Source organism: Ammodytes marinus (assembly GCF_949987685.1).
Source record: "Ammodytes marinus genome assembly, chromosome: 18".
Taxonomy (NCBI): Eukaryota; Metazoa; Chordata; class Actinopteri; order Uranoscopiformes; family Ammodytidae; genus Ammodytes; species Ammodytes marinus.
The window spans coordinates 24,681,162-24,695,030 of record NC_137222.1 but is presented as its reverse complement, the minus strand read 5'-3'; the positions used below and the strand labels follow the sequence as shown (position 1 = coordinate 24,695,030).

At 42.5% G+C, this 13,869-nt stretch overlaps 1 protein-coding gene across 1 annotated transcript in view; it reads right to left on the bottom strand.

The window, feature by feature from the left end:
* The window catches only part of crb2a (crumbs cell polarity complex component 2a), a gene marked incomplete at both ends in the record, with an annotated part of 39,455 nt that overhangs the window by 13,953 nt on the left and 11,633 nt on the right, over positions 1 to 13,869 (bottom strand). The window contains 7 exons of the mRNA XM_080047159.1: positions 122 to 687; positions 1,198 to 2,151; positions 3,069 to 3,182; positions 3,443 to 3,613; positions 4,810 to 4,949; positions 6,528 to 6,723; positions 12,950 to 13,645. Coding sequence (XP_079903285.1) covers positions 122 to 687; positions 1,198 to 2,151; positions 3,069 to 3,182; positions 3,443 to 3,613; positions 4,810 to 4,949; positions 6,528 to 6,723; positions 12,950 to 13,645 — 2,837 coding nt within the window. The remainder of the gene's footprint in view (positions 1 to 121; positions 688 to 1,197; positions 2,152 to 3,068; positions 3,183 to 3,442; positions 3,614 to 4,809; positions 4,950 to 6,527; positions 6,724 to 12,949; positions 13,646 to 13,869) is intronic.

Below are 13,869 nucleotides of genomic sequence, written 5' to 3'. Positions count from 1 at the left end.
CAGTCAATTTGTGTCTCTTCTGTTCTCCAATCTGACATGTTGGTCCTCTTAAATACTAGTAGGGCTAACTATCTAACGGTTATTTGTGACAGCTAGGAACAAAGCAGGAACTTCTTCCTACCTTGCAAGTATCATCACTGATGCAGCCCGCCTCTACATTTTCAGCATCGCTTGGCAAATACACTTCCTCCTCATTGGAGCTGTTCCAGGTGTCCACATCTAAATGCACCCAGTCCAAACGGAGGTCCTGGAGGCAACCTTTGTAGCTGCCCCCCCAAACATCAGAGTCCTCCAAGTCCCCTGGAAGTCCCCCTACATAGGCCTGGTCCCCACTGTTGACATTCACTTCGGGGATCTCTCCTATCCTATAGCGGAGGCCTGCATGCTCAAAGATCACCTCTCTCTGTTGGACCTCCACCTGTAGAAGCTGCTTCTCTCCGTTGGTCACAAATATAGGAGCTGTGAGTGGGGCGCTGTTGGGCAGACTGCTGACAAAAACCCTGCCCATCCCCAGGTACACTGAGAAGTAGACCTCTCCCCCCTCCGTCCTCAGCTGGAACAGCAGCCCGTCCGGCTTCAAGGACCTCAGGTAGAAGGACACGTTGAAGTTGCTCCCATGGCTCTTACTGACGTCATAGCTACTGAAACTCACTGTGTCCTCGTGGCTGTACGTCCATGACGGGTATTCTGTCAGGGAATGTTTGGAAGTTTGGATTAATCATCACATATTAGATTAAAAAAAAAAATTGGACCAGAACATTTAGTAAAAGGACTTAAAGGTCACATAGTCTGCTAATGTTCAGGTTAAAAATTGTAATTTGGGTTTATTACTAAAACTGTTTTCATTTTTCATGTTTTCTTATATTTCTCACAGCGACATTGCTGAATCTCCTCTTTTCAGCCTTTGCCTGAAATGTTACGTTTGAGAGTCTGTCTCTTTAAGCCTCGCCTTCCAAAAAGCCCAGTCTGCTCTGATTGTCCAGTTCAGGGGTATCTGAGGTTGTGGCCTATCACAGGTGGAGGTGCTAAGTAAGATTGATAATGAGGGGGCATGGCTTTTACCCTTGTGGCGTCATGTCATGAGGAAACAGGAGCTGTCATCAATCACAATTGCCATACGACTTGACCATACATACATGAAGTTTTACAAGATTTGTCATAAAGCTTTAAAAACATGCCTTTTGTAAGAGTGCTTACCTTCAGAGCAACTCTCACTATGAAAGGGTCGGTAGCAGTCACAGTGATAGCTGGTCCATAGGTCCACACAGTGTCCCTGTCCATTGCAGGGGTCATGCTCACACCATTCGGTCTTACTGCATCCCAGCTCATGACCCTGGTCCTCTGGAAGTGATTGGGGTAAAATGGGCTTAGAGTCGATCATCAGGTCTTCCATACATCCAATGAAGCCTGCAGTGCCTACAGAATAATCCAAAAGCTCCTCTGGTGCTCCACCTACATAGATATGAGTGAAGGCTTCAGAGGGCTGGTAAAGCGGTTCATCAGCACCCCCGTCTGTAACTCTACATCCATCCCTGTCACAGCCAGGGCCTTTCAGAATCAGAACCAGACCTTCATGATCTACAAACACATGGGCATCCCGCCAGTTTCCATCGCTAACATCACCCGGAAACGTTACATCCAGTTCAGACTCCTCAGAGAAGGCTTTTGCGTGAAGACCACCGTTCACAATCTCCAGGAGAAGGTGGTTGTCCGCATCCCCTCTGAACAAGAGCAACATATCGGGAAGAGTCGTCCGGAAGCGTAGCTGTACCCCAAGACCTTCGTGAGCAAAGTGCTCAACCTCCCTTCGGGTCCTTTCTTCTAGAGCAACCTCGATGTGGATGAATCCAGGAGTGGAGAAGGAGAAGGTTGTCCTGGTGGAGCACTGCTCATCGTAAAAGCCGTGAGGGCACAAGCATGTGTGACCGTGTTCTCCATCCACCAACCATGGATGGCATGTGGCTCCGTTCTGGCATTCATGGTCCACACAGCCATATAGTTTGAGATGGCAGTGATCGCCGCCCCACGGGAGCTCACTGGGTTCGGGCTCCGGACAGTGGCAGGTGTAGGACGCCCTGCCGTCTTCACACCAACCACCATTCTGACAAGGCTGGCTCTCACATTCGTCAATGTTTACCTCACACAGCTCACCTGGAAGAAGACAACACTGAAGGTTAGATATTGATGGTGGCTGCTAGACACTAGCAGATCTGTACTGGAAAAGACAGAAATGGACAACACAAGTGTTTTTATGGCATTGGTTTCTGTATTTTTCTCACGGTCAACAAATCTAATGAGAAACCCACCAGTTAGTCCATCTCTCACATTTTGGCCTTCGTACCTAGTGGCTCTCAAGACCACTCTTAAAGGCCTGACGAAGAAAGCCTATACTTTGAGTTTTTCAAAAGGTTCAGTAATTACTTAAAAAATGTGATCACTTTCATCAAACACAGGAGGCAGTCGATTAATACACAGTTGGTGTTCTAGTGAATATATATTTAATTTTTGGGAGCTTGCACTTTTTATTAGTGTAAGGAGTGGGGGTGTATGAGAATCTTTTATAAAACTGAACTTAGAGGGAGGTCAGAGCTGGCTGTGTGCTCAGTTAAAGGTCACATGTTATGTTCATTTTCAGGTCCAAAATTGTGATTTGGATTTTTACAAGAAACTGTTTTCTTGGTCTTGTGCCTAAGTTACTATCCATAGAACATGAGGTGATTGTCCATGAGGGAAGTAAATGCTAGTTATAATAATAATAGTATGACCAAACGTTCTCTGGTTCAAGCTTCACTGTATCTGAGTATGTTAGACTGATGGTGGGAAAAACAAGACATTTGAAAATACATTTTCACAATAATCTGATATCGCAAAGACAACATTATAAATCAACTATCAAGACATTTATTTGAATTGTTTCATTTTTATTTGCTAGGCCTTTTTTTAGTACAAATGATTCAGTTTAGGTCATATGGCTAATGTTCCTTTGTGCAGCCACTAATACAAAGGATATATTTAGCACATCCATTCTTGAAGATTCTGTCAATTCATTACAAGTGGGTAAGACTCACCTAGAAATCCAGCAGGGCATGTACAAGTGTAGCCATTGATCTGATCTTCACAGGTGCCTCCATTGTGGCAGGGCTCAGACTCACACTCGTCAATGTTGACCGAGCAGTTCTCTCCTGTCATGTGAAGGGAGTTAAATGACAGGAGATTTACAATGGAGTGAGAACTGTCAATTATAAGTGTTTTTTTTAGTTTGTACCAAGCCCCCACCCCAGCAAATGTTACCAGCATCCAATACGGAAGTGACACACATTGCAGTAACTTCTGGTGGCCACTAGGGGCATGTTTCAAAACAGAGCAATTTTTCCTTGATTCCAATGTAAAATATGCCGTTTTCACAGCATTATTGTATATACTATCTATAGTTTGTACCGACCTGCGAAGCCTGGCTGACACTGGCAGATATATCCAGCTGAGTCTGCAAACGTCAGCTCCCAGTCCAGCTCCCAGTGAGACGGATCAGAACGCTCAAAACACTCCCCAGCGTTTTCACAGGGCTCATCGGCACACTCATCTACATCAATCTCACAGTTTGGTCCTTCATAACCTAGAGAAATAAACACAGACAATGTTGTTTATATGTTGTATTCACACTGAACACACTTACATTGTATTAAGTGTTCAACACATATCTTAGATCAGCTGCTGCATGTGAGGGAGAGTGTTTTCCAAGTTGGGGGTACATTGTTAGCCTTGTCCTACCAGACCATCGTACTTCATTTCATTTGTACAGAAGGTCTGGAATCGCTCAATTGACAAATGTTACCTCACTTGAAGGCGGGTGTCTGTTGAAGTTTAAAACTATTGGATCTGCCCAGTGCCACTCTGGATCTGCCAACCAATTGCATAACGTTTGGTCGTGACTTATGTAACTGAAACTGGAGCACGACCTCAACGTCATTGTTCTCAGCCACTCCCTCTTTTCGCTGATTTGACCGTCAAAAATCTGGACGGAGAAAACCCGCGAATATACAGACTTGGCCCAGACTGACTACTGAAGGGAAAATAAAATTGAGCGGAAGTACGTAGGCGGGCGGTGCCAGGCTAGTACATTATAACAATAAACTAAGAATCTAAATCAACCCTTCATTCTTCACTTATCTTTGAAAGGCATATTGATATATTACTTATGCATGTTATATAATACAGAATGTGCTTTTTTCCATCTCCTCCACATTGGCCGAGTTAATCCTTTTCTGTCTCATCCAGGCTTTAAGGTTCAGTAAGTGATAACTTTTAGATAACTTCCTGTCAGTGACTGTAGTTAGCAGTCCCCTCCCTCGTCCCTACGTCGAGGGATCTGCCACTCCACCTGTTCCACCATTGTAGCCGATTCAGCTCTGCTCATTCACAGTATATTATATTGTTTCTACATTTCATATTTACTATTATCCTTATTAGTGTTCACTTTATATAGCCTTACTTTTAAGAGGTTCAATTAATGTTATGGTGAAGCAAAAATAGCCCTACTATAGCAGGGTGGGTGCAGTTTCATGTTCCCTTTTTTTGGCAACTCTCATCATTTTAAATTCACACAAGAAAAAAAAAACAATGTGTTAACTTTATTGTTATGTGTATCAGTTGCATACAGGCAGGAGGTTTGTGTCCCGGTGTGAGTTCTAATAGCTGTATACTGTATGTGTGTCATTTTGGATTTGTGAAAACATACAGCTGAAAGGGTTTATAGTGACATGTGTAATGTGAATGTGTAATGTTACGCGTGGGCAGCATGTAGTTACATACCTGGCCAGCAGAGGCAGGTGTATCCCCCCACCCCCTCTAAACATGTGGAGCCATGCTGACAGGGATCTGAGGCACACTCTGGGATGTCCACTTCACAGTGCTCACCCTCAAAGCCTGTATCGCTGCAGTCACATTCATAGCTGCAAGAGACACACAATAGTTAATATATATACTGTATATATGTATACTGCAGGATATGGGGAAATCTCAAAGCACTATATCTATTAACTGATATGCAGTACAACAACAAGTGATAAACCCAAACTCCAGTCTTTAAAACAGAGATGTATTGAAGGCATAGACACCCCATCTACAGCTCCAATTCTATGATATAAACAGCCTACTATAAAATAAAAGGAGGAGATAACTCAGTCAGGATCGTGAGAAAAGATGTCTTGAGATGACAACTGTATTGAGCTGTGATGTTATATAAACAAGTTTAAAGCAACGGGTCTTTGACACAAATCTGATGTGAGCTGAAATTTCAGAATGAAGCCCAGTCACACATTAAGGATGTACTGTATGTGTGCTTGGACATTCACCCAAACAAAGACATTTCTGGGATGTTTTGGTGATAGATGGATTATGAAACCATGGGCCCATTTGGCACAAAAAACAAAAAGGCCCCCGCCTCCTGTCTAGCGCCACATGGTATCCGTGCAGAGAAGTGCGCCTAAATATCCCACAGAATGCGAAGAGGGGAAAAACACTGCTTTTGTGAAGGCTATTCCTTCAGTCACACTAGTAAAACTTTCCCTAAAGGGAGATGTAGGGCCATATGGCCATCGCAATTTGTCATATGGCACCAATGGCTGCCACCAGTTGTTATTTCACCAGTAGCATGGCTTCTATACCATGGAACAAGTAATACAAGTAATTTCACCAATCACAATTATGTTGATGGTTTTTACTATTATTTAGTTCCCTGACTGCCAGACATAGCCTGTAGTTAGGTAGTTAGTTGCATGTTGTAAAAAGAACCACTGTATTCCTCATCCTTGACAATGCAGGATTAGCCACTAGAGAACCAAGACCCTAGGTGTTCTAAAAACCTAAGCTACTGGTAGAATAACAACCAGTGGTAGCCATTTTCAACAGGTCAAATTCTCCAATGGCCCTATAGCCAAACATCTTCCTTAGGGCATGCTCTAACAGTGTGCCAAAACTCAAGTTTGTATCATCAGATCAAGCACAATTCATTCTTAACTAAAACATTTTAACAGTCTTATGACATAGAGGCTCTTGCTTAGAGTCCCCCCTGGCCTATGTGCCCAGTCCCGTTATTTAACTCATCCATGCTTGTGTAGTGACACATAGTATTTAAAGCCATAATTTCCATATCCTGGAAATACTTTCAGAACATACCATGGTACTAGTTAATAAATGACACTGTTGATTTTTCCTTTCCCTTCACTCTTGTAGCCCTTACAGACGGTAAATGGCAGAATTTGGGATCAATACAATATCTATCTATCTATCTATCTATCTATCTATCTATCTATCTATCTATCTATCTATCTATCTATCTATCTATCTATCTATCTATCTATCTATCTATCTATCTATCTATCTATCTATCTATCTATCTATCTATCTATCTATCTATCCATCCATCCATCCATCCATCCATCCATCCATCCATCCATCCATCCATCCATCCATCCATCCATCCATCCATCCATCCATCCATCTAAATCCCGCCTAAAGGATGGACCGACCTGTTCACCATGTCATGACAGACAGCTCCGTTGAGGCAGGGTTGACTGGAGCACTCGTCCACATCCACCTCACAGTCCAGGCCGCTGAAGCCGGGCAGACACTCACAGGAATACATGGCCACCAGGTCGTGGCAGGTGGCTCCGTTACGACAGGGGCCGGACTCACACTCGTCTATTTCACTCTCACAGTTCACTCCTGGGGGACGAGGAGATGTTACAAGGATGTTACAGAGAGAAATCGTTAGCCTCATAGCATAATTGCCAAAATCATATTTACTCTACTTTTACTCCACATCTACTCTATTCTACATCTACTCTATTCTACATCTACTCTACTCTACTCTACATCTACTTTACCCTACTCTATAACCCTTAAAATATGATTTAGGCAATTATGCTATTACGCTAACGAAAAGTAGATGTAGAGTAGAGTAGATGTAGAATATGGTAGATGTAGAGTAAAAGTAGAGTAGAGTAAATATGATTTAGGCAATTATGCTATTAAGCTAACGTTATGTTAAAGGTCACCTATTGTGCTAGTTTTTTGGATTTAAAATTGTAATTGCGTTTTTTACTAGAAACTGTTTTCATGGTGTAGTGCCCCCAAAAAAACCTTTATAGGGGAGGACGGGGGAATGTGAGACATAGGGTAATGTGAGACACCCCCTGTATCTAGGACACGGAACACATTTTTGGTCATGTGAGATATATGTTTTCAAGCCCCTCTCATTTCCCCTTGGCCATGAAAGAGAGGACCTCATGGTGATGTTGTAAGCATGTTTTTTTTGTAAAAGTAAATTTTCTTGCTGTCAACTTAATCGATTGTTGTGCCCAATCAAATTGATTCAGGTAGAATAACTTCTATCACGCATGTTGATGAACTACCAACATATGAAACCATGTGATGATGATAACTGAAGATTAGCCTGAATTGCTGAGAGAGGTAGTTTTTTCTCAAATTGTGGCAGTGGGGTAAAGTGAGACAAATGCTGTGGGGTAAAGTAAGACAGTGTCTGTGCCCTCCTTTAATCCATTATATTTTAGGTAGCAAGGAGACTAGTTTGAAAAGACAAAAGACAATGTGGGCTGGAGGTGGGGGTTGATGGTTGAAGGGGTGTCAGCAAGGGCATGGTTTGGCACGTATGTATGTGGGGGACAGGAGAGTGACATTTAACATCAATAGACTGTGTAGAAATATGTCTTAATTCAATGAATGATCCCAATAAAACAAATGCAGAAAAAAAGACTCAAAATATAAAGAAAAAGACAGTTGGGTCTAGTCCTGTGCTCTAAGTCCCAGGCTGTTCTAGCTGGTTCTGAGTGTCCTTTGCTCTGACCCCCAGACACTAGCTGGCTCTAAGGGTCCTGTGTTCTGACCCCCAGACTGTGTTTAATCTAACTGGTTCTGTCTGTCATTTGAATGGTAATTATTGAATATGAATTATATGTTGTATTTGATAAGAGTGTTTAGAATTTTTTTTTGCTAAATTGACCAAACCCCAAGATTCTGTTACTAGTAAGACATTAGCTTTGTAATATTTGGTTTTCAAGCTAGCTGTCAGGATTCTAACTGTTACAATGTGTGTTGTTATGGTAGTTTCAGAGTGGAAAAAGTAAGTGGATCAGTTTACCCCCTTCATTTCTCTGGTCTGTCTCAGTTTACCCCATAGCTGGGGTAAAGTGAGACACATGACAACTTTTTTTAAAACAATCATATTTTCACTGCCCTTTGTCTTGAATAAATTCTGCTAATGCCCATTTCTAGGAAACATCCTGAATGAATGGGAAATGTGTAAATTTGAGTGATAAATCATTTTAGCTCGCTTAGAGGGGAGCAAATGTAAAAAGTGTCTCAGATTACCCCGTTCTCCCCTATATGTCTCACAGTGCCAATTATTTGATTCCCCTCCTTTTCAGCCTCTGTCTGAAACGCTCAGTTTTAGAGTCTGTTTCTTTAAGCCCCTGTCTTCCTTATGATTTCATAATGGGAGAGATATCTAACTATTGTTTTTGAAACACAGGTTTTCAGAAAGGTGGAGGTGGAGAAAAAGAGAAACAGTTGTTTTTTCACATAATTTGGGAGTCTGTCGTCACTTTGGGGACGACAGACTCCCAACGACAATGACCAAATATCGTTGTTTCTATTCTGGCCTCCATGATAACCCAGATGATACCAGACCTTTATTTTTCAAGACAAGCTGATAGAGTGACAGAGGAATGCGCCAGTGCTGATGTCCTCTGACACACAGCAGGGCTGCTGGGGGTAAGGAAGGAGCGTTAAGAAAAGAGAGATGGGAGTGTTTTCTCTCACTCTGTGCGCAGTCTTTATCTGAGCTAACAGATAACAGGGCTGACTGAAAACATCTCACGCTGCACTTAAAATACTCCTCGTACCCACTTTATCAAGGACAAACTAAAGACTTTGGAATGAACAAATGACGAGGTAAGGAACAAGGAGTAGAGAAAGGGACAGATAAATGCGGTCAGGGAGCAGACAGTCCTGGTGACACCGCTGATGTGTTTTCTGAGGGAAATGATTCATCATGATCCTTATGATGACACATGAGCTACAGTATCTCACAAAAGTGAGTACACCCCTCACATTTCTTCAAATATTTCATTATATCTTTTCATGGGACAACACTGAAGAAATTACACTTTGATACAATGTAAAGTAGTCAGTGTATAGCTTATATAACAGTGAAAATGTACTGTCCCCTCAAAATAACTCAACACACAGACATTAATGCCTAAAGTGCTGGCAACAAAAGTGAGTACACCCCTAAGTGAAAATTTCCAAATTGGGCCCAAAGCGTCAATATTTTGTGTGGCCACCATTATTTTCCAGCACTGCCTTAACCCTCTTGGGCATGGAGTTCAACAGAGCTTCCCAGGTTGCCGTTGGAATCCTCTTTCACTCATTCATGACGACATCACGGGATTAGGTCTGGAGACATGCTTGGCCAGTCCATCACCTTTACCCTCAGCTTCTTTAGCAAGGCAGTGGTCGTCTTGGAGGTGTGTTTCGGGTCGTTATCATGTTGGAATACTGAAGTATTTGAAGAAATGTGAGGGGTGTACTCACTTTTGGGAGATACTGTACTTTCCCTATAGTAATAGTACTGCATTTCACCATAGCTATTTTCCCTTCATTTGTTTTTTCAAGATTATTTTTTGGCATTTTAACTTTAATAAGAGTTCTGGAGAGACAGAGATGAAATGGGGCAGAGAGGGGAATGGCATCCAGAGAACGACCGGGGTTGGATTCGAACCCGGGTCTGCTGCAACGAGCTGCTGGGGCTCTGACTACTATACCACGAGTGCCCCCTTTTTCCTTATAATTTTTTAGTCCCTGCAAAAGTGCTTCAAGCCTCATCATGACTCATCTGTATAGCTACAGCTTTTTAAAGTCCGCATGTACAATAAGTTTCACTGTATGAACAACACTAAAACCATTTCAATTTATATGGCCCAACTTTTGTAATTTTTTGATAATTCTTAGCTGAGTCCTAAAACATGTTAAACTGTGACAAATGATGTGAACCAAATGTCTATCTACTAGATTGTCATTGGGAAATTCAATAAACAAAGTGTTAAAAATGTAAAATAATAATCATTTTAAAAAACATTTTAATTTCTTCAGTTGAAATATCTAGGAATATGCACCATGTAAGCATAATATCAACTACTATGTGTAAGGTATTTAGAGCTAGGTCATTTTGTAACAAAAATGTAATCAAGCAGATTACTACAAAGCAGTTGACACAATAAAAAAACTCTACAGTTACAAATGCTGCCTGTTTATTTATACAGGTAAATCCCATTGAGTCCGAAGACTCTTTTTCAAGGGAGACCTGTTCCCTTTCCCACGTTACCATTCACACACACATTCATACACCGATAGCAGGCTAACTATCGACATTCACACGAGGCAAGGTGGGTGAAGTGTCTTGCCCAAGGAGGACACAACAACTATGACACAGGTGGCAGGGCGGGGATCGTTAGTTATCCAGCCTTGCAAACAATGTATTAGGAGAAACCATTATGCAATTTGAAGTTATAATAATTATAAATAATTGCACCTTTTCCTCTTGTTTGAGTAATGTTCGCCATAAACTACAGTAACCAGCTGTTTGAGGGAAATGACTTTGGTGTTTAGAGGATTAACACCTAGAGTTTGGAGCTAAGAGTTACAGACACTGTAGGGAGGCCAGAGAGTATTAAGCGTCTAGACACATTCTAGATTTGGGACTTTTCCCAGGCTTTTTTGAGAGTTTGAAAAATAATAAAATAACACTAGCCTTAACTGTAAACCAGATAGTTTGGGAGTGAAGGGACTGACATGTGGCAAAGATAATCCCTGCGTTCCAATTATTTTTTTCTATTGCGCCTTGATCTTGCCTCTTGCTTTTATATCCGTCGCATCCCCGTTTGTTTTCATATGGAGGCTTCGTCGATGTGACGTCACTTCACGTGCGCACTGGATTGTGGGTCAGAATTGCCCAAATAGGATGCAGTTTTCAACACTAACAATCTTGGCCGCATGAAGTAGGACATCCGGGTACTTCTTTCTACATACTATATAGTAGAAAGTATGCGATTTGGAACGCAACCACAATTAACCTTTGCAAACCGTGTATTCAGGTTCAAACAAAATTGGGGGTATTGAACAATGGAATGGTTCAAATGTTTGCACCTTGGTCAATTGAACACAAAACTTTAAGGGTATTTAATGCATACAAATGTCTAACATTACTCTTTCAAAAATCACTCAGGCCGTGTCTGAACTGCCATACTAACGTCCTACTCATACTCATTTTGACTTCAATTTGAGTATGTGACGGTTGGGTATGCGAGTTTGGGTATGTGAGAAATTCCCGGATGAGTACTAACTTCCGGGAAGATTTTGGGTATGAATCGATTGTATACTTTTCCTACTCAACCGCCCCACAATGCACTGGGTCAATTCTACCCGCCCAGGAAAATGAAATATTTTCGAGCAAGTTGCTAGGCAACAACATTGTTTGGGGTTCCGCGATCTGACAACTGTACGTGCAGTCATTCATACACTCTTACAATAGATAAGAGATGAAGATAAATACCTAACAACATTAGAGTCACTAAGTGAAATGAGTGAAGTGAGTCTGATAGTGGAGAGAGATCAGAACAGATCGCTGTTCCACACACCGCGGCTCGTCCAGCTCAACTCACAGACAGCTGAGTGCTGATGAGCCGGACAGAGAGCGTCGGAGGGATCCTCCGCCTCAAAACATCATTATTATAAAACAAGAGGTCTAAAACACAGATGATGAACACAGGACTGTAAAAATCTAGTTCAATATCTAACCTGTAGAGGGCGGTTATAAGCTTAACAGTGTCTAAACTGCCTGAATCTTATAAGAAGAAGAATAAATTCTTCATTGCTTGAGTATACTTCAACTGAGAACGTTTTAGACGCAGCTCGCATACACAATCGATCTTTGAGTAGAGAGTATGCATGAGTATGTAGGATGTAGGACGCTAGTATGGCAGTTCAGACACGGCCTCACTCACTAATTTTGAGTATGGCCCCCCCTGACACACATTACAGCTTGGACACTGGCGACATGTTGTCTTTATGGATAAGAGCCGCTATACCCTTGACCAGAAAGATGGAAGACAAAGGGTGTAGCCATTAAGTGGTTTAGAACTTCTATGATGACTGCATCCAGGAAACCACTCAAGCAGGTGAAGCTCAGTGATGGTATGGGCCGGTTTTCATTATGGACATCAACACTGTACAGGGAGAACTATTTTCTCCCACAAGCAAGAAGGGTCTGGGAACAACTTTAAGCTGCAAAACGACAACGCAAGACCACATAGGGCAGCTGCAGTGAATTTCTTGATGCAGAAGGGGCGTAAAAGATGCCATGGCCTGCTTGCCCCAATTTTGTTTTTAACCTGAATATACAGTTTGCAAAGGTTAATTTTGCTTTAATTTTCACTTTGATATGTTTGGATGAGATTGATGATCAATAAAGTTTTGAGAAGATGTACTTTTTCTATCTAGAATAAATCACCTTATCAAAGACATTTCATGAGAAGATAAAACATATTTTATTCCAACTTCATGGCCGACCGTGTATTTCAGTCTTTATTCACAAAATTGTATTTCCACTTTATTCTCGACATTTCGAGACACTATTTCCCGGAGTGCATGATGAAATGTGTGTGTGTGTGTGTGTGTGTGGGCCGACCGGTAACCGGTTTCAAGGTTTATCGCGGTTTGAAAAAGTCAAGTTCTTTAAACCACTATTATTTTCAGTTCATACCGTTATAAGGTATACGTTGAATCCGAGGTATTTATTCTTTAAGGTTATCATAATCTGAATATCATACCGGTCCATGCCTGATGTGTTTGTATGACTTCTGGACATACATACCTGCAAATCCCAGCAGGCATTCACAGTCGTAGTGGTCCTTCTCGTTGATGCAAGTGGCGTTGTTCTCACAGGGTCTGGAGGCACACTCGTTGATGTCTATCTCACAGTTGTAGCCCTGGAAGCCGGGCACGCAGAAGCAGTGGAACTCCGCCACTCCATCCAGACAGATGGCTCCGTTCTGACAGGGCTCCGACGCACACTCGTTCACGTCCTCCTCACACGTCTGCCCCTCGTAGCCCGGTGCGCAGTGGCACTGGAACCCTTCTGGACGTAACAAGCAGGTCCCGTTGTGGGCGCAGGGTCGGTCTATGCAGTCGGTCACGTGCGTCCTACAATCCAGGCCTCCGTACCCGGCCGGACATCTGCAGAAGTATCCGTCGAGCTGGTCCACACACAGGGAGCGGGGCTCGGAGCACGGGTTGCTTTCACACTCGTCCACTTCCTCGGTGCAGTTGTCGCCGGTCATCCCCTCTGGACAGGTGCAGTGGTAGTGTGTGGTGCCCGGCTGGCTGGCGCAGTTTTCACATGGACCGAAGGAGCAGGCGTCGTAAAGTTGGTCACAGTTTTTTCCCATGTGTAGGACCGCCTCCTCCTTGGCACAGATACAGGCGTAGTCGTCCATGGTGTCCACGCAGCTGGCTCCGTTATGGCAGGGTGCAGACAGACATTTGTCGGGTGTGGCTGTGCAGAAGATTCCTGGAGAAAGAAAAGAAGGAAATGTTATGTTGAGGATTAATTCAAGCATGTTAAGAGGTCCAGATCTGAGGGCCCACAGAATACCTGTACTTCTTCTATATTTTGGTATGTATAATATTTAGGGCTGTCAAATTAACACGTAAATTTCGATTAATTAATCACAGAAAAATTAACGCGATTAAAAAAATTAACGCAGATTAATCGCACCTCTATAATGCCCTTTG